Source organism: Dasypus novemcinctus, chromosome 3 (genome assembly GCF_030445035.2).
Source record: "Dasypus novemcinctus isolate mDasNov1 chromosome 3, mDasNov1.1.hap2, whole genome shotgun sequence".
Classification (NCBI taxonomy): domain Eukaryota; kingdom Metazoa; phylum Chordata; class Mammalia; order Cingulata; family Dasypodidae; genus Dasypus; species Dasypus novemcinctus.
Window position 1 is genome coordinate 104690791 of NC_080675.1, and position 25742 is coordinate 104716532.

General features: G+C 37.8%; 1 protein-coding gene across 3 annotated transcripts in view; it reads left to right on the forward strand.

Moving 5' to 3' along the window:
- FMN1 (formin 1) overlaps positions 1-25742 on the forward strand; it is a 451599-nt gene that overhangs the window by 196455 nt on the left and 229402 nt on the right. For all 3 annotated transcript variants that reach the window (XM_058293858.2, XM_058293860.2, XM_004455353.4), the window contains one exon: positions 4385-4446. In XM_058293858.2, coding sequence (XP_058149841.1) covers positions 4385-4446 — 62 coding nt within the window. The remainder of the gene's footprint in view (positions 1-4384; positions 4447-25742) is intronic.

The window sequence follows — 25742 nt, forward strand, 5'->3', positions numbered from 1 at the left end:
TCCTTATAGTGATGCATTGCTTTTCTCTTGCTGCTGTAAGAATTCTCTCTTTGTCTTTGGCATTTGATATTCTGATTAGTATGTGTCTCGGAGTTGGTCTACTTGGATTTATTCAGATGGGAGAACATTGTGCTTCTTAGATACAGATATCTATGTCCTTTAATAGGGTTGGGAAATTTTCTACCATTATTTCTTCAAATACTCCTTTGGCCCCTTTTCCCTTCTCTTCTCTTTCTGGGACACCCATGACATGTATGTTTGCATGTCTTTTGCTGTCATTTAGTTCCCTGAGAACTAAATGACAATTTTTTTCATTCTTTTTCTTTATCCATTCTTTTGTTTGTTTGCTTTCAGAGGCCATTTCTTCAAGCTCACCAATCCTATCTTCTGCATCCTCAAATCTGCTATTATATGTTTCCAGTACATTTTTTATTTCATTTATTGCACTTTTCATGCCCATAAGATCTGCTAGTTTCCTATGTATGCTTTCAAATTCTTCTTATGCTCTTCCAGTGTTTTTTAAAATATCCTTAATCTCCTTAGTCATCTCATTGACTTTATTAAGGAGATATGATGACCATCTTTTATTAGTTGTCTCAACTCCTTTATGTCATCTGGAGGCTTATCTTGTTCCTTTAACTGGGCTGTATCTTCCTGTTTCTTGGTATGGATTATAGTTTTTTTGTTGATGTCTTGGCCTCTGGCTTACTAGAGTATTTATTCTTTGTGTGGTTTCTCTCTTTAGTTAGGTCTTTCTTGCCCTTTCTCCCTTGCTGGTTGTATAGTAGGAGCCAAGGATGTAGTTGGTGCTGTATGATATGTTAAAGCTCAAGCTGCCTGCATTGCCCCAGGGACCAATGAGGCTTCTCCAAACTTTTTCCTTTACCAGAGGTTGGGGCAGAGCCACAGCCATGTGTATTAATCCAAGTCATGCAGGCCTAGACTGTAGTTGCCTAGAGAGACTGATGAAGCTTCATGTCCCTTTCTCCCCTGCCTGGGGTAGGGATGGAGCTGCAGGTATAAGCAGCAATCTATGCCAGGCTGGTCCAGAATGATTGCATTTGCCCTTGTAGATTTCTGACTATTCAGTCTGTGCCAGTCAAATGTACTGCAGTTACCCAAGAGGCTGAAGCTGGAACCGCCAGTTTCTTCCCTGCCAGAAGTGGGGCTGAAGTCTAGGGTAGGGCTGCAGGCTGGTCTGGGTGAAAGAAACTGGTCCAATCACTGTGGTGTTCAGTCAGCCCAGCTTCCCCTTATGCCGGGGCCAGAGTCAAAATGGCAGCCACAGGCCTTTTTTCGACTTGGACAGGTTCAAACTTTAGCTGTTCTTAGGGTTTTGCTTTAGCCAGACAAATTGACTATCAGTAGCTGAAATCAGTGGCCAACAGTATCTTTCTCCCCTGTTTTTGGGAAATGGAGCCCCCAACTTCAGCCAGAGAATAGCTCCTGAGGCGGCTTGCCACAGTAAGATGATTGCTGGCCTTGGCGGCATGGCCTGTATTTTCCTGGAGTGGCTGGTGCAGGTCCCCCCAGCTTCCTCCCTGCCAGAGGTGGGGCTGGGGTTTATGCTAGAGCTGCAATCCGATCTTGGATGCAAAGAAGCCAGTCCCAACCAGCACTGTGATTTTCAGTCTGCTCCGCTTCTCCTCATGCCAGGGGCAGAGTCGGTACATTTACTTTTATTGTAATTATGAATATATTTGAACTAATACCTACCATAGTTTGTGCTTTTTATTTGTCTTGCCTGTTTGAGTATCTTGATTTTTCTCACATCATGCCATTTTAATTGATTACTTTATTTCTCTACAAATTTGATACCGTGCATTATTTTTTTTCTATTTTAGTGGTTTATTCTAGAAATCATACCATGCATGCTTAACCTGTAACAATATGAGGTTATTCACTATTTTTACCCCTGACCCAGAAAATATAAGTACTTCCGAACACTTTTTAACTTTATACTCTCTCCTCTAGTATAGGTGCTAGTATTGTCACATATTTGAATTCAGTTTCCATTTTTAAATGCCAAAAAGTGTTGCTATTCAGTGACCCAGTAAAATTGTTTTTTTAGATTAATTAAGTATTTATTGCTTTCTTTGATTTTCTGAAAATCATTTCCTGACATTTAGGCCTTCCATCTGGGATCTCTTTCCTTCTGCCTCATGGATAACCTTTCAAATCCCTTAAATGAGAGTCTTCAACTGTCTTTGATGCCCTCTGGAGGATGGGTGAAACAGGCTTATTTCTTGGTCAGGTTTACTTTGAAGGAATAGCCCTTGGCGTTCTAGATTTAGGGTAAAAGGTCTTTTTGTAGGCTCACAATTTTTAGAAAGGCTTTGCCTCTTGCCCCTCTCATTCGGCAACTTCATTAAAACCAAATCACACTCCCCAGCATCAGCACATGCCGTCATGGCAAAATTACCTCTAGGAGCCCACTTACCCTTTGATTTTCCTGGGTAATTTTTTATGAGTTGTTTTAAATTATTTTAAGAAGCTTTTTACAAATACATACTTCATCTAATTTTTAGCTAAGTAGAAGTAGCCCAACCTGCTATATTCATAGTAACAGATATTACTCAGAGAAATCTTGAAGGAGATGCAAACCTTGTACAAATAAGGATATCATTCTTTACACTTCCTCTTACTCCCACTCCCATGATGCATGTTTTCTAGATCTTCAACTTATTCTGCATCCTAAAATAAATTACTTAACCTCTCTACACATCAGTTCTTCTTCTCTAATGAGGATAATCAAAATACCTACATCATAGGGTTATTGTGGTGACAAAATGAGTTAATACATATGAAGTGCTTGGAATAACACCTGCTGTATAGTAAGGGCTTAATAAATGCAGTCCACTATTATTGTCTCCAGTAATAGCAAAGACATTGTGGAAAAGAACTTAAGTTCAAAGAATGGCAAGAAAGCCAATTCGTGAGTATAATGAACAAAGGGAAAGTGTGGCATGCAGTAACAACATAGGTATTGGGAGCCAGGTCAGGAAAGGCCTTATGGGCTGAGGTAGGGAGTTTCAATTGCACACTAAGCGCAGTGGAAAGTCAGGAATGAGACATGATCAGGTTTGTGATTTTAGCAGACCACTCAGGCTTCTGAATAGATTATAATGGAGTGAATGTGAGCAGCCACAAAAGAAGGATACTGAGGTGGTCTAGGGCAAAGATGGTGGTGGCTTGAACCATGGTAGTGGCCAAAGGTGAGAAGTGGTTTGATTCAAGATACTATTTGGGTGTGGAAACCACAGAACTTGCCAAGGGATTTACAGCTCAGTGGCCCGTATTCCCCACCGGAGCAGCAGTGTGGCAGGTCATATAGCAATAGTAACGTTCCTTTTTTGTTATAGCTTTACCAAAGATTTCCCTCATTTTCGCTGTTGAATTGGAACCTAACTTTCATGCGTGGTTTCTGAAATCTACTTGGTGAAATAGCTTGTCTTTTCACACATTTTAAAATGAGGTCTGACTGACAGCTTTCTTATTCATACTTTCCACTCCAAATATACTGGTTAAAAAAAAAATTGGCTTATCCCACAAAAAAAAGTGTACTGGTAGATCTTGCTTTGTGGTTCACTGCAGCTTATACAGTTTTGCACACCCCCTGTTCCCCACACCCCCTCCCGCTAGTGCTTAGCTGTACTGTTAGAAATAAAGTTGTCTTGGCTGCTTCATGCTTGGCTGGGAGGATAGTAGTTTTAGTGGTTGGCTGGTGTTCCTGTGTACACTTGGGACTTATTGTTGGAATAAACATTGTTAGACTTAGTCTAAGATTGGACCAGAAATTTATTTCTGTCCTCCTTTCAGCCTCAACTCATCCTAAAATCTCTTATCAAAATGACAAATGGTTTTAACTTTCTGAGGTGATCCTCAAGATTAAAATCAAGTCCTGGTGCTTGCCTGGCCTTGAATTCAAATGGAGATTTTTTTTTCAGAAAGTGAGTTAAAAATAGAGCTCTCTAATCTCCCATACAAAGTTTTCTTTACTTCCTGTGTGTCTGTTCTAGTAACACACCTGTATTTGTTCTCTGTGGGGACTTTAACTTCCATCTCCTCCTTGAAGACAAACACCTGAACCAGTGTTACTTGGAACTTAAATCTTTTTTTTTTTTAACCCTATCCTATCTACTTAATTTGGGGGGCTTCTCATTATTTAGGATTTGCTAAAAGGAAGGAAAGCTCCCTTCTGCTCTGAGTGACTTGTCTTATCTTACCCCAGTTTACAACATCTCTTGTCAGGTTAATGTCAAATTGTGTCATTTATTTACTCAGTTTACATGTAGGATGACCTTTGGAATCCTGTAGAAACTCACGTGAATTTTGTGCAAAATTTTGTGCTTCTTTATAATTGGCTTCTTTTGTGATCTTACAGAATACCAAGCTGCTATTTTACATTTGAAGAGGGAACACAAAGAAGAAATTGAAAACCTGCAGGTATATCTCTTTGCTTCTATTGAACTGGTTATGTGAGATGACATTTTGTTTTCTCTAGAGCTGAAATAAATATTCCCCTTTCGTTGAAGTATTTATCTAGGCAGCATCTGGAGCTTGCACCTGCCAGTGGACACTGAGTTTATCCTGGAGACAAGGGCCTTGGACTCTACTTTTAAAGAATCCCATTACTAGTTTTGAAGAATCCCACAAATGAATTTGATTTGATTGGGACAGTGATTTGTTTAAATGATTATTTTTAAAGCAGGAATGACGGTAAAGAAACAGTACTTAGACGTGACTGTTTGTGTGAAGTATTTTTAAAGATACTTTTCCTGTGAACGGTATGAACTATTTTGTTCCACTTACTCCTGTTCATGCTGCCTGCCTGTTAGCACATCCCTGCAATGAGATGACATGCAGATTAGGGACCTAAAAGAAGGGGCCCTGGCAGGAGGAAGCCTTGTATTAGCCATTCAGTATCCCCAGGGAGTACCTGGAAATTACCTCCTTGACCCTCCTTTATGAAGCCCAGAAAGGCTTGATGTATCATTTCCCATATCCTTCCATCTAATTGTTATTTCCTTATGCTTGGTGTTTTTCTTACAGTGCCTGTGAAAGGAACATCTTAAATTCAAATATTGAAATAGGCATGGATTCTAGCTTACTGGTAGCAGGGGTGAGCCAATACCTCAGGAGAGAGCAATAGCAACATTTAAGATTTAATGTCCATTTAAAACCAACTCATTGCTTGCCAATTTAATGAATTTGTGGATTTTTTTGAATAGTGATACTGTGCTTTTATCTTTTTTTCAAACTGCGACAGTGAGTTAGATTATACTTGAAGCCATCGAAAGTGGCAAAAGATTATTAGTTTGTGTCTGTGTTCAAGGCACACCCATCCAGCTTGGGTTAAGTTTTTAGGAAGAGGGAATGAGCGCATCTCCAAAAGAAACAAAAAAATGAAAAAGTACCTCTCTCCTTTGTTGCAAAATGCCCTACTGAGACTTTTCTTCATTTCTCTCTGTTGTGGTACCCAAAGATGCTCAGGTGTCTCAGAGGAACTGAAATTGATGGAAAGTAATTTAAGAAACAAATTGTTCAAGAGAGTAGTTGTGGCAGGAGTGGGGGGTGTGGGGAATGAGGTATATGGGAACCTCTTATATTTTTTAATATAACATGTTGTGTGATCTATGTATTTAAATAAAGAACTATAAAAAAAGAAAGAAAACAAAAGAAGGTAGTTATAGAAGTGATTCTGTAAGGAGAAGTTTTATATAAGACCTAAGTTGTAAGATTTAACACTCACTTTCCCCAAGTTGTAGGCAAGCCCTGTGAAGGCTTTGACAGCAAATTAATTTTCACAGGAGCAGTAGGCACTAATAATTTTTGAGTTCTTGCTACTTCCTAGCATTGTTTGCAGTGTACTACATATATTATCTCATGTCATCTCCACAGAAGTCCTATGATCTTACATCCCAAACTAAGAAAGCAGAGAGTAAATGGAAAGAAAAAAGTATATTGTAATCATGATCTACATTTAAAATATGGGTTAGACCAAGGTATGATTGGCAATAGAAATGTTGAAATGAAAAGAACTACCTGCTTTTTTGATACTGTCAGTAAACTTTCAAAATGTTTTTTTTGTGTGTGGTACTATATTTATGATTTATTCCTAATTGCTAGAAACCTGTGGCCATGGCACACAATTGCCATCTAGGGATGGGAGTTTGTACACAATCTGTAGAGTTAACTCTATGTTGGAACCATTCCAGAAGTCACAGACTGATAACCCTTGGTAGAAAACTGACAACTCTTATCCCTGATCTGACCTGGAGAAGTGTTTTGTTTGACAAACAGCATTTTAAAAATTGAATTACAAATAAATATTTTCAAATATGGAGTTTTTACATAAAAATCTGGATTTCTAACTGCTCCTAAAGAGCAGAAAATGTGACAACAGCAGGCTTATTTTTCTGTATGAATATGACCTGCTGGAGTAGCAGGTGTCCCCTTCAACCAGGACACACAGTTTGCTCTTGTCCGAATTCTGGGCCATTTCCCTGACAGGACCCCTGTGTGCTTTAATTAACCCCTGTTCTTTGGGTGAGATTAAAAGCAACAACAACTAGATGGACAGCAACCCCAACTAATGACAACACAGGCAGTTCATAAAATAAACGAACAAAACCCCAGCATGGCGGTACCTGTGAGTATTCACTAAATATCATTGCTGCCTGTTTCTTGCCGTCAAATCATAGTCACATATATTATCACAGGACCAGTGGAATATAATGGACAGGAGAACTATTTTGTTTCTTATTTCTTTGTATGTAATTCCCATTGACAGTCTTCATTGCCTTTTAGATTTTCTTTCTCCATCGACAGGTTACAGAGAAGTCAGATGAGTTTCAGGACCTTTTTTAACACGCATTTCTAGAATAAGAGGGATTTAACATTTAAAACACTCAGAAAAAGTGATTCTGTCACCGTAAACAAGAATATGTGTCACATTTCGCTTTCTTAAAAGGATTTTGTAGAGTTTAAAGGAGTAGCAAATATAAATAAACAGAATCTAAAACCAACCTCCTATTCCCTTTTGACCATAGATTTGAGAACTGGGTTTTCAAAATAAGTTGCAGTTTACATACATATTCCCTTTATAATGCAAGGCAAATATTTATTGATGACTTGAATGAATCAATTCTTTGTGCCTTTTATTTGTACACTGTATATACAACCTCAGAGCACTTGACTGGTTTTTCTATTCCTATCTCCAAGGGGGAGAATGATAGCTGGTCAAATATTTTCTATGACTTCACTATTTTTATGTCATTTATAATGTAACCACAGCAAAATTCTTCTCCTTTAATTTGTCCAAGTGTACCCTTCATTTAGTAAACTCTGCCAAATATCTCTTGAGCTTTATGATCAGTTCATAAAACTTAAAACATTTGGTTCATTTTTCAGTCCTGGATAATTGTGTCAGCCTCAGTTTTGAAAAGGTAACACCTTACCTTTACATTCTCACTTATTTGAAGAATCTTTTGCATGTGATAGCCCTTGCATAGTAAATTTATGACCATTGGGTAGAAATGTAGTTCAGACCTGCCATGCAAAGGCATATGGTAAAACTACCTCTTCCATAGTACAAAAAAAGAGCTGCTGCTTTGTTATATAGGAGCAGGGATTTTAAAATCACTATCACATCTGTTTTACAAGTGTTTTCTCTGTAAAGCTTTTCCCTTATTGTAGTCAGGGTAGCAGCCTGACAACTATGAAAGAACTTGAGATTTGGGGTTACAGTCCTTGCACAATGACTTTGCACTGTGACCTTAGGAAGTCAGTCAAGTTCTCTGGCCTTATTTGTGTTACTTTAAGCAATTCTACCACAATAACAATCATGCTGATCTCTCCTTTCTAGGGTTGGTGAATATGCTATATACCCAGCAGAAATATATTATATATGCTCAATAAATATTTTTCCTCACTAATTCATCCCTGTACAAGTCTCTTTTTATAATTAGGCAACCTGAGTTTAGAGTGGTCCTCAGGCATTTTTGGTTGAGGACTTTTTTGGAACATTTGGCTTATTCTTTGAAGATGACGATCCATCAATCTCCCATTCTTCTGCCTTGGTGCTCTTATCAGAATGGTCTAAATCAGGCTTTCCTGAAGTTTGGCCCATTGGACAGTGATCCTTTGAAATGCTCTTTGACAAGAAGGTCTCTTGGTAAAAAAAAAAGTATGAGAATATCCTGTAGTCAATCCCCTCTTAGATATTTACAGTGTATAGAGAAGAACTACAGTTGAGAAAATTGTGTGTTTCCTGAATTTGACCACATAATTTTTTTTAAGAAACCCATTTTTGGAATATTACCCTATGTTGACTTGTAATCTTATCTTAATGTATAACCCAAATTCTGAGTTCAAAGTTAAATTCTTGACTGTTTCCATTAACCTTTTAGGCTACCATGGTCCTACTTATTAATCTGCTGATTTATTCTTTCAGTAAATCAGCATCTTGGTTTACATTTGCATCTTACAAGGAGAGATGGCTTTGTTGGTCTCCATGTCCTTAAAGTACCTAGCAAAGTGCTTAGCAAAGTTATTCCCAAATATTTCTTTGTGTAACAACCTATGATTTAAAAAAAAAATAGTACCTAATTTTTTACCAAATCCCTGCTATGTGCCATTTAGTATTAGATTTATAAACAATAAATGTAACAGTATAAGAAAAATAATAAAATTTCCCCATTTTACACATGATAAAAATGAGTCTCTCAGAGGCTGTGACTTGTCAGAAGCCTTAGACTTCTGGGGGGGATCTTCAAGTTAAATCCACTAGGTCCAACTGATTTTAAACCCCATTGTCTTTCCATTACGCACTTCAGTATTCATGGAAAGAACATTAGATTGAAAATCAGAAGATCTGGATTCAGGTCTCATGTTTAACACTATGAGCAATGTGAACTTAAGACAATGCTTTGGACTCAGTTTCTTAATTTCTAAAATGAAGGAACAGACCATATAACCTATAATATCTCCTTTCAATTTTATGATTGGCACCATCAACTAAAAAGTTTGATTTATCTCCATATTGTACTTAGGATTATCTAACTCAGAATTTCAGAATCCCTATTATCCCTACCCTCCAACCTTAAAGTATATTATACTTCTGGAGCTATTCCTTTCAAATCGGGGCGGTCTCTTCTTCATTCTGCTTGCCTTTGTGGAAAGAGTTTCAGTTACACTAACCCTCCAATGGTTTTCAGATGTCCCACTCAGTGAAAGGATGCAGATCTTAGAATGGTAGAGTTTCTATAGGAGGACATTCATATAGATAGGAGGAAAGCCATCATGATGGGTAGGACTTCTTTGACTCTCTACTTCCTCTATTTTGAAAAGTGAAAACAAAAATTACATGCCCTTTGTCTGGCTTGTGAGGAGCTTACTAATTTTAAAATATTGTTTTATACCAGTGCTTTGAGCCATTTGGGAGTAGGTGCCATGGAAATGACAAAAGGTTTTACTGTTTTTAGCTAATATTCTTTGTGTGGTAGGATAGAGTAAAAAGAACCAGCTGTTTCCTTTACAGGAACCATTTTCATTTACCCCACTCATCACTTATGCAGCCTTTAACTGAGAAGAAGCTTCACTGAATGATCATGGCCTCTGGCAGGCCCCTGCTCATTGTGCAATGCAGTCATACTTATAATATGATAACTCCCACTATGAAATGAGCCAGGAATTAATGCCAAACTAAAGATTTATGTTGTACCTTGTTGTCCCCAAGAGAACCAAATGGTATGTCAGCCTCCATGAAGAAAAACTTGTAGACTTCCTTACTTTTCTATCTCCAACTTACCCTGACTTGTTCATTGCTAATAGATTACACATTGCTGATGAAAAAAAAGTTAAATATAAACTGGACTTGAACTGATACAACTGAATTTATAAGGATATATAAATTGTAAGGCCTTGCCATTTGTTATGCTCTTTGTTATCAACATAATTCATTTAAACCTATTCCTGGAGAGTACTGCAAGGGGTAATGGAATAATTTGTAGACTAATAAACAAAGCTTTCACAAAAATGAAATATAATTTCATAAAATCCCCATGGTATTCCCCTTCAGTGCTGATAATAGTATAATTCATAAATGAGATGTCTTTAAAAAGTTGAGAAATGTTTTAACTCATTTCATAAAATATTATGAATTCAGTAGACTTGCTGACTTAACCGGTGTTGAGTCACCTCTTAGGCCTCTGTTTAACTAGATCCCAAACATACATTTGGAATTGAATTTTGTTGGAAACCAAAGCAGTTAATTACCCAGTCACTTCGCAGCCCAGGAGGAGCAACTTAAAGGACTTGGGAATTCTTGGTCTCAGTCTTCAAATGCTGTCTTTTCCTATGTAATTCAGGTATTATTATATCTCAAGCTGTGCTCACTGACAGAGGAAAGCTGGTTGTAGAATAAAGAATATGTTCATTACTTATTTGCAAAACTCCTTTATACATCATCAGCTCCAATCATCCCTGCTGAGTTTTTTTTCTGAGAATTATCTTTATTTTTATGTTCTTCATATATGTTACTTAATATAGAAGGGAAGGTATTCCATTCTGTATCTTTTTTTTTTTCACTTTATTTTTAAATAAGCTTTAGATTACACAAAAGTTACATAAAAAATATAAGGGATTTCCATATACCCCATCTCCCCTCACATTTTCCCGTATTAATAACATCTTACATTAGTGTTATATTTGTTAGAATTGATGAACAAATATTGAAGCATTGCTACTAACCATGGTCTGTAGTTTACATTATGGTTTACACTTTGTACCGTACAATTTTATAGGTTTTAACAAAATGTATAATGGCCTGTATCCATTATTGTAACATCATGCAGAACAATTCCAATACCCTAAAAATGCCCTATGTTCTACCTATTCTTCCCTCTCCTTCTCCTCAGAACCTCTGGTAACCACTATCTTTACATTAGTGTTACCAGTTCTTCCTTTACTACAATGATTATAAGTCAACTTTGATCCATGTTTGCATTCCCCCTTATGTTTGTTCATTCCTCAGTCTTGAGGTTTTGGGAATGGTGATGCCTGCTCTGCTTCAGATTGAGAGGGGGCTTAGTTCTTATGGGGCTGATGGAACTGTTTGGCTTGCAATTGTAAATATTCTTTGCTTTTGGGGATGGCAGTTGTCCATCAGCATCATTTTGTTGGTTGTCCTGGGTGAGTCTTATTAACTGGAGAATAGGTGTTGGCTGCAACTCTGCTGAGATTCAGGGCTCCACCGACATATGAATAGACCAAAGATTTAAGTCTCTGGGACATATATTAATATTTAATGGATATAGTGCTAATTATAGGTTCAAATTAAAGATATAAGAATCATGTGTAGGGAAATTATAAATGACCTAACTCTGTTACAGTGGAGAAATAGGTTATCATATATCCAAGATAAGGCCCATTGATGGAATGCTGATTTCGGGGGGTGGTTTGCTTTGCCTATACTGTCCAAATGTCTCTGGAGCCCTCGGGAGTACCTGTTTGAGGCTTTGTTTACTGTGGCAGTTAGTGAGATCTTCCTAAAACATGTATAATTGTAACCTCTGGAATGACCTCCTCATTCACTTTGAAATATCTTAGCCATAAAAACTTTTGTATTTAAATTTTCCCCCTTTTGGTCAAGGTCTTTTTCCAAATGCATCATTGGTTGTTGCTTGGTATTAATTCCCTAGTCCCAGGGAGGCTTATCCCCAGAAGTCATGTCCTATGCCAGGGGGAAGGTAATGAGTTTATTTGTTGAGTTTGGCTTAGAGAGAGGCCACATTTGAGTAAGAAGGGCGTTTTCAGGAGCTAACTCTTAGGCAATAGATATTATTAGACTAAGTTTCAATTTTACAAGAATAAGGTTAATAAATGTAAGCATTAATATCAAGAGCTTGGTATATTGTTTTCTTTTATTAGGCACTGCCTGTGTACTCTAGAGAGTCTTGACACTCTACTAGAGAATATAGCAGAACTCCTCAGGATGGGAATTTGATATTGTGTGGGTCTTCACCCACTGAGATATCACCTTATGACCACATGAACACATTCGTATTCCATAAAGGCATGCCCAGGTGCACCCTTTCCCATACATCCACCCACCACTGATATTCTGCATCAGTGACCCTTTCCTGCCATAGTTGCAAAAAGGTCACTCCCACAATTTTATTTGCAACCACAGTCATATTCCCCAGAGTTCGCTTGTTCCTTCCTCCAGCCTTCTCCCGAGCTATATGGATAGGCCAACCCACCCATCCCCAGCCCTGCTCACAGTCACGTTCCAGCATTGTCGACCCCATTTGCATATATTGCTGTTCCACCATCACCCCATTCACTGCCAGTCTTCCCCCATAAACCTTATCATAGATTCTGCCCAGAATGAGCATATTGAGCATTGGCTCACCACTCTCTGTTTGTTTTCTATGTCCTAGTAGCATATCTTCTGGACTCTACCTCTGTAAGTCTGATCAATATCCTTACATATCAGTGAGCTCATGAAATGTTTTTCCTTTAACATCTGGCTTATTTCAACATAAAGTCTTTGAGATTCATCCATGTTGTTACCTGTATCAATTCTTCATTCCTTCTTACAGCTGGGTAATATTCCATCATATGTTCATACCACATTTTGTTTATCCATTTATCTGTGGATGGGCACTTGAGCTGCTTCTAGCTTTTGGCAACTGTGAATAATGCCACAGTGAACATTGGTGTGCATATATCTATTCTCATCCCTGCTTTCAATTCTTCTGGGTATATTCTTAGTAGTAGGATTGCTGGATCATATGGCAATTCTATTCTTAGCTTCCTGAGGAACTGCCAATCCATTCTCCACAATGGCTGCATCATTTTTCATTCCCAAGAGTAGTAGGTGAGTGTTCCTATTCTTTCACATCCTCTCCTTTCTGTTTTTTTTTTTTTTTTTTTTTAATGGCAGCCAGTCTGGTAGGTATAAGATGATATCTTATCATAGTTTTCATTTGCATTTCCCTAATAGCTAGTGATGTTGAGCATTTTTTATTTGCTTTTTAGCCATTTGTATTTCCTCTTTGGAAAGTGTCTATTCAAATTTCTTGCCCCTTTATAATAGGGTTGTTTGCCTTTTTATTTTTGAGATGTAAGATTTCTTTATATGTGCTGGATATTAAGCCCTAATCAGATAGGTGGTTCCCAAATATGTTCTCCCATTGAGTAGGCTGCCTTCTCACTTCCTTTTTTTTTCTTTTTCTTTTTTTAAGATTTATTTTATTTCTCTCCCCTTCACCCCCTCCCACACCAGTTGTCTGTTCTCTGTATATTTGCTGTGTGTTCTTCTTTGTCTGCTTCTGTTGTTGTCAGCGGCATGGGAATCTGTGTTTCTTTTCGTTGCATCATCTTGTGTCAGCTCTCCATGTGTGCGGCGCCATTCCTGGGCAGGCTGCACTTTCTTTCGCTCTGGGTGTCTCTCCTTACAGGGTGCACTCCTTGTGCGTGGTGCTCCCCTACATGGGGGACACCCCTGTGTGGCACAGCACTCCTTGCGCGCATCAGCACTGTGTATGAGGCAGCTCCACATGGGTCAAGGAGGCCCAGGGTTTGAACCGCGGACCTCCCATGAGGTAGACAGATGCCTTAACCACTGGGTCAAGTCCGCTTCTCCTTTTCACTTTCTTGACAAACTCCTTTGAAGCTCAGAAGTTTTTAATTTTGAGGAGGTTCCATTTATCTATTTTTTCTTTCATTGCTCATGTTTTGGGTGTAAATTTTATTAAATCATTTCCTATTACCGGATCTCATAGATGCTTCCCTACCTTATATTCTAGGAGCTTTTTGGTCTTAGCTCTTATATTTAGGTCTTTGTCCACCTTGATTTAGTTTTTGTATAGAGCATGAGATGGTGATTCTCCCTCATTCTTTTGGTTATGGATATCCAAGTCTCCAAGCCCCATTTGTTGAAGTGACTATTCTGTCCCAGTTGAGTGGGCTTGGTGACCTTGTCCAATATCAGTTGGCTGAATATGTGTAAGTCTATATCTGAATTCTCAATTCAATTCCATTTGTTAGTATGTCTATCCTTGTGCCAATATCATGCAGTTTTGACCACTGCAGCTTTGTAGTATGCTTTAAAGTTAGGTTGTATGATTCCTCCATTTTTTTTCTTTTCAAAATATTTTTGGACCTTTACCCTTCTAAATAAATTTGATTATTGGCTTTTCCAATTCAGTAAAACATGCTGTTGGAACTTCTATTGAGAGTACATTGAATCTGTAAATCAATTTAGATGGGATAGATAGCTTAATGACATTTAGTCTTCCATACCATGAACATAGAATATTCTTCCATTGTTTTAGGTCTTCTTTGATTTCTTTTAGCAATATTGTATACTTATCTTCTGTGTATAGGTCCTTTACATCCTGAATTTTATTCCTAGATATTTGATTCTTTTCGTTGCTATTGTAAATGGAATTTTTTTTCTTGATTTCCTCTCAGATTCCTCATTATTGTACAGAAATTCTACTGATTTTTGCATGCTGATCTTATATCCCATAGCTTTACTGAACTTGTTTAACAGCTCTAGCTTTATTGTAGATTTTTTTTGGGACATTCTATATATAGGGTCATGTCATCTGCAAATAGTGAGAGTTTTACTTCCTTTCCAATTTGGATTTCTTTTCTTTTTCCTCCTTAGCTGCTTGATCAAGTACTTCTAATACAATGTTAAATAAGAGTGGTGACAGTGTGGACATCCTTGTCTTATTCCAGATCTTAGAGGGAAAGTCTTTAACCTTTCACAATTATCATGTTAACTATGGGTTTTTCATATATACCCTTTATCATGTTGAGGAAGTTTCCTTCTATTCCTATCTTTTGAAGTATTTTTATCAAAAATTTTAAAAAGTATGCTGTATTTTGTTGAACATCTTTTCTGTGTCAGTGGAGAAGATGGTGTGATTCCCCCCCCCCTTCAATCTGTTAATTTGGTATATTACATTAATTGATTTTCTTACTTTGAACCATTCTTGCATACCTGGGATAAAACCAGCTTGATCATGGTGTATAATTTGATTAATGTGTTGCTGGATTCAATTAGCAAGTATTTTTGTTGGGAGGTTTTGCATTTAAGTTCATTAGAGAGATTGGTCTGTAGTTTTCTTGTAGTCTCTTTATGTGGTTTTGGTATTGGGTGGTTTGTCTTTTTATTATTGAGTTGTAGGCCTCTAGTGTATTTTCACTCTCCACTATTGTGCTTTTCATCCCTAGAATGTCTGGTATATTTCTTTTATACTTTCAAATTTTTCATGCTCACCCATCATTTTCTTAATGCCATTAACTCTTTATCCATGTTTTCCTTCATCCCCTTTAATTGATTTTTTAGATTGTTTGATTAGTTGTTCCAAATTTGGTTCCTCCTCTGAAGTTTTAATTTGTTCCTGTTTCTTAGTATGGATTATAATTTTTTGCTGATGTCTGGACATCTGATTATCTGATGAGTTCTCTCAGAGTCAGCTTTTCCCTCTTGTCTATGGTTTTTTATTGTTGATTGGCTTCTTTAATGCTTGGTCCAACTTTTTTAGTCCTTTAAAGTATACCATGTCTAACTCTTCAGATTTTCTCAGTTCTTCATCTGATCCTTGCCCCGAATATTTGGTACAATTTTCAAGATTTCACTTTTTCTGCAGTTGTTTCATCTCCTGGAGAAAGCTTTCTTTCCTCTGTTCCTTCTTCAGGAATCTTGACCTGTTCTATTTTGTTCTTTTGCAGAGTTTTCTTGTCAGCTCCTATGTTTTGTTTAAAGTCCTTCCCCTTTTCCTTGTATTTTTAAATTCTGGGACCTGGGTTGTTTTCTTACAGCAGCTCAGTTTAAACCTCCCTTCTGTTTTGTTTTGTTTTGTTTTGTTTTTCTATGAGGCTTTTATGCCTCTAGTTTGTTCCCCACTTTAGTGTATCCCACCCTGGGGAGCAAAATGGATTCAATCCAGACAAGTGGGTCACCCTGGAAAAGTCAGTTTTGTGTTCAGGTGGTCCAGCCAAGAGAAATTGGATTGAGAGAACACACCTCTTTCCAACAGTTCTGCTGATGTCTTTCTCTTTCTCTTTTCTTTTTTTCCCCCTCTTTTTCCCCAAGGGACCATTTTTATACATTACTTAGCAGCTTGTACTCAGCCCTGTGTTTCTGCAGGCTCGTGTCCCTGTACCTGGATATGTGTGGGGTTCTAACTTGCTTCTGTGAGTGGTTCTCTAGTCTGCCTCCACGGGGGGGAGGGACCTGGGTTGTGCTGCCTCTGCAAGACTCCCCAGCTGAGTGGGACTGAGGGGGATGGGCGGTACAGAATGGTGGGTCTGGGATGGGAATTTCCTACTTTCTCTAGGAGATTATTTTTCTTTTTCTTCAATTCAGCATTTGTGGATTCTTTCTCCAGTTTCTTTCGTCCTCCCGAATTCTAAGCTAGTGGGATTTGTCCTTTTATTAGCTGATTCTATGGGCAGACTTTTTCAGGGTATGTCTTCTATGTCGATGGCATCATTCAAGTTCTGTCCCTGTTGAGTTTTAACTCTGAACATGAGTTAGAACTGTGGGCCAAGACAGTTTTTATTCAATAGTTTCTAACTTTAGGCAGCAGGTTGATATTGGAGCAGATGACATTTGAATGTTGTCCTTTGCTTCTTTGACTCTTTATGAAATAGGAGAAAGTGAATGTGGTAGAACACTGTGGAGTGTTCACTCCAGATATGTCCTGCCTCGCCCAGTAATTCTGTGAGTTTTGGGTAGTCATGTATCATAGCTAAAGATTAGGTTCTTTAGCTATGAAGGAAGCAGGACTAGGTTGTCTAAGTTTCCTTCCTTCATCAAAGTTCTTTATTTCTGGCCTGGGGAGAAAGTAGGACCATGCATTTGTCTTGACTCAATCCAAAAGTCTTTGGAGTCCCCTTCTCCCATATCAGTTGGAACAGTGCTAGGCAACTAGTTGGAATTTAGTGAATAGTTGTTGACTAGTCTGATTGGATGTTGCTAGAAATTCTTTCATGACACAGTTTCCTGATCTTAGAGGAAATCTTTGAGGATTTCATCATCGTACATGCTGTTAGCTGTGGGTTTTCTTATATACCCTTTATCATGTTGAGGAAGTTTCTCTTCTGAATAATTTTGAATGAGCATGTATAGTCTAGTTTGTCACCATACTTCCCTACTTTTCCTATTGTCTTACATCTGAGCTTATTTATGTTGCCTGCTTGGCCTCTGTAGCCATGTGACTTAGTGATCTCTGGTGTAGAGGCTAGAGAGGCTAGAGCGATCATTCACTTTTCTCTGTACTCTCATGGGTACCAAGCAAAAGACCATGGGCTTTTAGAACTTGAAGAACTTTTGCTTTTTTCCCTCTTCTTTTTTTTCTTCTATTCTTCCTCCCTTCTTTCCACTTTCCTTCATTCCCACTGCGAAAGACCTATTGATGGGATAGAGAAGGCCAGCAGAGTTTTAAGAGTGAATGAAAGGTGAATTCTTAGTGCAAAAAACTGTATATGGTCTATGTTCTCAGATATATTTACAAGAGGATTGAAAAGAGTTTTATTGATTTTATACTTTACATGCTGAGTCTCTTTTGTTTTCTGTCTTCATAGGTGATATTTGTGATTAGAGTTAGCAAATATAAAGTACCAACTCTGTCAGGCACTGTGCTTGGTCCTTCATGTAGATCATCTCTAATCAACTGAGACTCAGGGAAGTGATGTGCATTCCTGAGGCTACAGAGCTGGTGATGGAATGACTATATTTTTTAACCAGGTGTGCCTGGTTTCTATTATAAATCTCCTTTCCTATTGTCAATTTGTAAACCCATTTGACTCACAATTTCTAGTGTATTGGTCTATAACTTTTAATTTTCATCTTTCCCTCACCTTGTAGCAAAGACCTCCACACACCATCCCTAATTCTTAGCCTACACAAGCTCTCTATAAGATTTAAAAAAAAAAAAAAAAAGGTGGTGACATTTCTTTGGTGTTAGGAAAAAGAAAAATAGAGTCCTTTTGTTTTATTAAAAAATGACAAGGTGCTCTTCCTACTTAAATGTAGAAGAAAGGTGCAAGCAAGAGATAACAAAGAATAAAATGGGAAAGTTTAGAATAGTGTGTTGGAACTTTCTCTCTTAAACCTCCTAGATGTGTGGTCTTGAACTAATTATTGAAACCTGCCTGTGCTTCAGTTTCTTGTCTGTAAAGTGAGCATGGGGGACATGATGATATTCCAGGTAACTCAGTTGTTATGATTCTGATTATAACTATTGTTGGGATAATTTTGAGTCTGGAGAAACAATGGCATACAGCAGATAACAAATGGTGACTATTATATTTGTTCTGAGTAGCTCATTAGTTTACTGTAATCAATTAGTTTATATTTTGTTTACTGTAGGTCAGGGGTTGTGAAAGTGCATTTTTAGTGGTAAATTCATTTGATATAAACCATGTGCCTATGTAAAAGCAAAACATTCTGTTTTTAATATTTTATGTAATGCTCCAAAAAACATTGCTTTTGCTACTTTTGTTTATTTTATTTGGGGAGGGTTTTTCTTTTTCATGGTTAATGCAATGCATTTGAACCTTTAGATTTTGCATTTTCTTTATGGCCTTCCTCTTGGAGCACATGAATTGATGAATTTCAGAGCTATTTTAAAGTCAAAATACAACAAATCAAATCCTCACCAGTTAGATGCAGCCAAGTTCCATAAGGACTTTAGGCTGTCTGCTTCTTACAATGTTCTTTTGATATTCTGTAAGCAGTTATTCCTTCATGGTTTCTGCTTTAATTATGCCTTTGAACAGGTGACAAGTGCATTGTAGTAGGGTTTGCTTAGAAAGAAATCAATAGTGATAATGTTTTTTTATACCTAATATATATTATAATTCACAAGGGCTTTCTTATATACTTGCTTAAGCCTCACTACAACCTTGTAAAGTAGGAAGGTCATGAAATTCTAATCCTGTTATACAGATGAGAATGCTAAGTGGCAAAATAGAACCCAGATTTTGTGGTGCATAATCTGAAGTGCTTTCTTCCACACTGGATTTGAATACTTATGGGTATTTACTACTGGTTTATCACATGAAAGCAGACTGGGCTTGGACAACAAGAGGTAGAGGGTAAAAAAGCATTTTTCCATGAATATTCTTTTAAGAGGTAGTACCTCCCAACTGGTCTTGGGGGCCAGTTCAGGAAGAAGTAGACTTTTCTGCTTACATTTATAGCTAAACTCATTTGGGGAAACGTAATAACATAGTAATGGTAATGTGATACTTTGACTCACTTGTCTTTTCTTCTAAACAACCACTAAGCCCTTGGTTCTTGGGTGAACTATTGTATTTCTCATTTCTGGTAAACAGCAGTTTGTATTCCTACTGCACACAGGCAATAGCAGTATTTATGAAGCTATTTATATGTTTTTAAATTTCGAGGTGACCCAAAGAGTCAGGAGAGGATAGTTCAGATCAGAGAGTAGGATGCTGAAGTTATAATAGGTCAGTGAAAGACAAGTCTACTGTTTTCTCTAAAGACTTCTTCTGCCTCCACCTCAGTGGGCAATGTTCTACTTGTCCTGTCTCTCTACTGCTCCACTGCACGTACATATCATTCTCTGTGTTACTCCAAAGTTGAACCATGTACACAGTAAAAATAATGAACTAGATGAGTCAGAGAGCAGAGTGTGTCTATCTGGTAAGTTAGCATTTGTGACATTGGCTGTCTTTTTGGAGATGGGTGATATCTCTGGAGATATGGTATGTGATGGCATGTGAATGATATGACAACAACTTTCTCTATCCCTCTTGTTGGGAGGACTTTGAGGTAGAAGGAATGATCTCTTCAGCAGAAGGAAAGCCATTATGAGAGTAAAGCTGAACCTCAAATAGGAAAGCATTCTAAGGTACGTTAACAACTTGGTCAAGACTCGCCCATCTACACAAAAGGAAAGAGAGAATGTTAGAGACAGTCCAAAAAGAGAGAAATTCAAATATTTGTAGCATGGCTTTGGCAACATAATGCTTGCCTCCCAAATTGTTTTTACCCAGGCTGTTATTAAATATGATTTGCGTTCTCTGAATTTCCAATAAATGAAGGCAAAGGGAAGCAACCATTCTACCCTGAGATGAAAATAGTTAAGACTATATGGAATTCCTCACCCTGTTATAAAAGTGGAATCTCTTATTTCCACTACTGTCTGTTAATGGAAATTACACTGCTGTTACAACTTTATGAAACATTTGAAGTAAATGAGTTATAGCTTATGTTTTGAGGGGCCCTTTAAATGGGATGTTACATTTCAAAATTGTTTTTGTTAAAAAGACATATATCCTAAAATACAACTTCATGTGCATAACCCTACTTCCTATAGTTTATCTATATTCCAATCAATAAATACTTACGAAGCCCTAATAATAAGAGATATGTTGAAGATAAAATCTCAGTTAATAACAATGGTGGTGGTGAGCATGGTAAAAAATACTAGCCAGCTGATGATAAGGACTCGTGGCTAACATTTATTGCATATTACTATATGTGGGATACTGCACTGGCACTTAGCACATTCCATGGATTTTCTTATTTACTCTGACGTAGATTCTGCCCTCAGAGAATTTACTGATTAATTGAGAAAAAAGAATGTATTTTGTAAGAGACAAGTAACAATAAGTAGCTTAAACTAAATGCCTAATGTTACCAAGAGATTAATGAAGGAAAATATTGTGTGCTAGCACTTTTACATTATTTACTTTTGTGGAATTTGTTTATTTCAGATCTTAAATCACAACTAAGTGGCTTGTCAGTGCCTTAGATAGTACTATTATATCTATATGCATGTCTATTTTTTAATCATTTTAGAAGTCATTCCCCTCTCTTACCACTGGAGGTCAGCTTGATCTTTTTTTTCTCTGAAAGCCACAACTAGATTTTTTTTTTTTAAGGAGGTGCCATGGATTGAGATGGGGATCTCCACAGGGGAAGCAGGTGCTCAACCACCGAGCTATACTTGTCCCCCTAGATTTTCTCTTGATGAAGGAAGCAGCATTCTAGTTTTATGCTAAGGAAATAACTTTGCTTTAAAGACATGGAAAAAAAATCACCCTTGGGAGCAGATGTGGCTCCACCAATTGTACTCCCATCTACCATATAGGAGGTCCAGGGTTCAATGCCCAGGGCCTCCTGGTGAGGCCAAGCTGGCCTACGTGGCAAGTTGGCCCACGCTGAGTGCCAGCCCACATGGGAATTCTGCCCCACATAGGAGTACCGCCCTGCATGAGAATGCCGCCCAGCACAGAAAAACCGCCCCCCGCAGGAGTGCCAGCCGATGTGGCGAGCTGACACAGCAAGATGCAACAAGAGACACAGAGGAGAGAAAATAAGAAGATGTAGCAGAACAGGGAGTTGAGGTGGCGCAAGAGAGCAATCACCTGACTCCCACTCCGGAAGATCCAAGAATCAGTTCCCAGAGCCACTTAATGAGAATATAAGCAGACACAGAAGAACACACAGCAAATAGACAGAGAATAGACAATGGGGGGGGGGGGGAGGGGAAGGAGAGAGAAATAAATAAATCTGTAAAAAAAAAAAAAAAAAAAAGGAAACAAGAGGCCTCTCTAGCATTCATTCTTTGTTTCTTTCAACATTTATTGATTTAAGTACCTACTGTGTGCTGGTCACTGTGCTAGATGCTAAAGAGGGCAAAACAGCCATGGTGGCTACTCTCCTGGAACTTGTAGTCCAGTCAAAGTCAGATATTGATAAAATAATAATTCAGTAAATATACATGATAAATGCCATGGAGAAAACTGCAGTGCAGTGTGCCATTATGGTAGGATAGAATTTAGATTTGGCATGTCAGAAAAGGATGCTTTTAAGAAAAGATACTTAGAAACCTGAAGGGTCAAGAGGAACTCTCCTTGTTGGAAGAACTTTGGGGAGGACAATTGACTTGAACACAGTGAAGGACAAATAGAAGAAAGGTTGGGGATAAAGTGCTGGGGTAAAGTTTTCCACATATTTTGGACTGTGACCTAGGGTAAGGAAAACATTTCACGTTGTGATCTAGATTACGTGTTCTTGGCTGTGTATGTTCACTAAAACAGAATTTATGTCATGTGATATACTCTGATCAATTTTCTGTTATCTTAAAAAATGCAGTAAAGCATAAATTGATTTACTATCCCACTAATGGATCATGGCCTACAGCTTGAAAAACACTGCTGTGGACGAAGGCAAGGCATAGGTCCTTTTATGCTTTCCCAATTTCATCCTAAGAACAATGAGAATCTACTAACTGTGAGCAGAGGAGTGTGTGACAGGAACAGATTGCAATTTCAAAAGACTTCTCTGGCTTCTGTTGTACAGGATCGATTGTCATGGGGAAATAGGACAGGTAGGAGGTAAGGGTGACTTGAACTAAGGGAGGGGTATAAGAGAGAATTCACAGCCTAGAACACTGCCTGGCACATAGTAAGGTCTCAGTAAATATTTGAATTAATTAATAGGGAGGGAGAAGGTGCTGGCAATATTCTACCCTTTTGAACATCTCTCATCTTAACTATATAGGCATACCACCAGGGCAATTATTTCCCTCCATAGGTGGCAGTTTTTTATACTGTGTCTGGAAGCAGTTGGAGGTGTTTGCTTAATATACTTTCCTCTTTATTTTGTTTTAATACTGTATATGGCATGACCCTATCTGCTGCAAATAAATATAATACACATAATTTAAATTGAGAGAAGGGATAATGGTTTTTCAAATTTGGATGGTGTTTATAAATCAAGCCATATGAAGCTGATGGTATTTGACCTATTTTGGCTTATAAAATGATAATTTCATATGGCTCAATCTAATATAGTCACACCAAGAGACAAGGAAGTGGATAGATGATGGAATTATATTCCTCTGTATTGATCACCCTCTGAAATGTTCACTGGGGCCTTAAGCAAGGGATAAAAATATGAGGCACTGCCCATAGGAGAGTGAGACATAGAGTCTGTGGGGATTCTCTTTTCAGATTAGCGTTGTTGAGGAGTGTGGTGACTTCTGTGCCCCATGCTGCATATAGAACAAGCTTGGTGAGGTAAAACTGCATGAAAAATGAAATTGGTGAAAACTGTTAATCCAACTTAAATTAGTATTGCCTAGTCTGATAAATAGGCTAATTATATCATCCTTCTTTCTGAGTTCAAGCTGATGTTTCACTCCATAAAAAATAATTCAGACCCACTATTTTTTGTTTTAATGAAACAGGCCTTCATAAAATTAATAGTATTATTGTTCCCTAATAGGCCCTTTATAGTACAAATTCAATTTCTCTTCTGTTAGTCCTGCTAGAAACTTATAAACTCTGAACCTGACCATATTTCTCCTACTTCCTACTCATATTATTATTCTTAGCTACATCATCTTCTAACCACCTAGAATAGTAAAAATCTATTTTTTAAAAGTAGAAAGGGGATTTTGTTATTGATATTTTATTTCAGCACATTAAATAACATTGATTCCAATGTTGAGGTGTATAATACAGTATCATTGTTTTTCTGTGGAATTCCTCCATTCTAGATAAATGGCTTAATCTTGAAGCTTGATTGCCAAAAACAAATTGAAACTCTTTTCCTCTTGCTATAAAACTGTGGTGGATGGACACAAAAATGAGGAGGGGAGAAAACAAGATTGCATTACAAATCTGGCAACATCAGCCACAGTAGTAAAATCAAATCCAATGTTGTTTTATGACCCTGAATTTATGTGAGTGCCCAGGATCAAAGGGCTGGAATCCCACTGGACTACAAGGTCCATAGTTCACGGCAAAAACTCATCAAAAAGAACATTTTAGTCGTTTAAGCTTTTCATTTTAATCAGCCACAGTAATTAAAGAGCCTTTAGGTGTCCAAAAACATTTTGTGAGATCAAGAGATTGTTTTCTCGCTCATAGAAGCAGCTTTCTTATTGGATCCATATAACGCTTGTGGCCTTAGAGTGCCAAGAGGCCATCGCCTCTGCATTATTTGCCCTTCTAGGATGGTTTCTTTTGGTTCTTCTTTGTATTATGGGATAATAAATTTTGGTGTCTGATGGAAGGACCATAAAATGTTTACACAATTTATCAAGCTATTTCAGCCATTTAAAATTGGGTCTCTGACAGCCACCCAGCTACTTTATAATGTTTAGACAGAAACTCTCTACTGCTTGTATATTGACAAGTATCCAGAGACAGCTCTGCACAGTAGAGAGAATACAAGACTGAGAATCAGAAGACAGGGGCTTGAGCCATTGCCCTGATACTTCCTAGGATTATGGTTTTGGGCAATCCATAAAATGAATATCCTACCTTTATCACAGTGTTGTTTGGATTAAATAAGGTCATATTTGTGAAGGTACTGTCTAGTGATTACCCTTGACCCAGATTATAGATGAAACCAGGCTGAACAGTCTAACATTTTCAGCAGAAGACCTGAGTACGTGGAGGGTGGCAGCCAACCAGAGAGGAGTAAATGGATAAGGAAATGTTCCTGAGAATGTGGAAGAGGGTGAAATCATGGAACCATCCAGGAGGTTATATTATCCCTGGGAAGAAAAGGAGTATTTCTTTTGAGACAAAAAAGAAAAAAATAAAAATGCATGTCTTTGTCAATGAACTATTAACACCTTTATTTCTTTACTTAGGTTTTAGCTTTGGCTCCACTGCATAGGAAAAGAAAGTAAGGGACTTAGTATTTTTCCACACTGTTTCTTTGATATCATTCTCTACTGCCTCTTCTGTGCTTTTTCTTATTCATGGTTCTCTCTGGCAGATGCCTTTTTCCATTTCTAATAGAAATTCAGCTTCCTCGAGCTTCTATCCCTTCTCTGTCTTCTCACTGGCAAAGTTCTCAAACACTTGCATGCATCTGATTCTCCTACCATTTCCCTTCTGTTACCTCCCTACTGAAACAGCTCACAAGACTACATATAAAGTAATTTTCAAATGGTTTGGACCCCTTTATAAGTCTTCAGTGGCCCTGATTCTAGAGCTTGTGACAGTGTTGAAATCTTCAATCTCTTGCCTCACCATCTAGGACACTGAACTATCCTGTTACTTTTCCTCTTCCTCTAAGTGTATGTCTCCATCTTCCTTGCTGCCCTCCCTCAATCCTGCCTCTGTAGCACCCCCAAATGTTGGGTCCACTGAAACATGATCTTGAGACCTTTGAAGATTTCATTTTCTGCTACCTCTTTATACAAGGGCTTTTATCTTTATATAAAGGCCTTTTAGACCTATTTATTTGGATTCTAACTTTTTCCTAAGTTCCAGTTCCACATTTCTAACTTTTTGCTGGAAAACTACACTGGGATATATTTTTAAGATCCCAAACTTAAAATTTTCAAAGCCAAGATCATCAGAAAATTCTTGTTTCACAGTTGAAAGGACTACGATCTTGTATAGTTGACTTCATGTGACCTTCATGTGACCCCACCCAATAGAAACACAATACAAAACTTCTTATTTGCCCTGTGTATTTAAGGTCCCACTGTTCTTTTAAAAGTCCAGGCCAAATACTTCAGATGTATTTTTGACAACCCTTATACCCTTGGCTTCTGCTTCTAGTTGGTTGCCAAATTACATTAATTTTTACTCCATGATTCCTTATGTGCATTTGCTCCTAGGCACCCTCCTGCCATCATCCTAATCTAAGCCTTAATCATCTCTTGCCTATATTGAAACCATGTTACAAATTAACTACAGATTGTTGCTCCTGT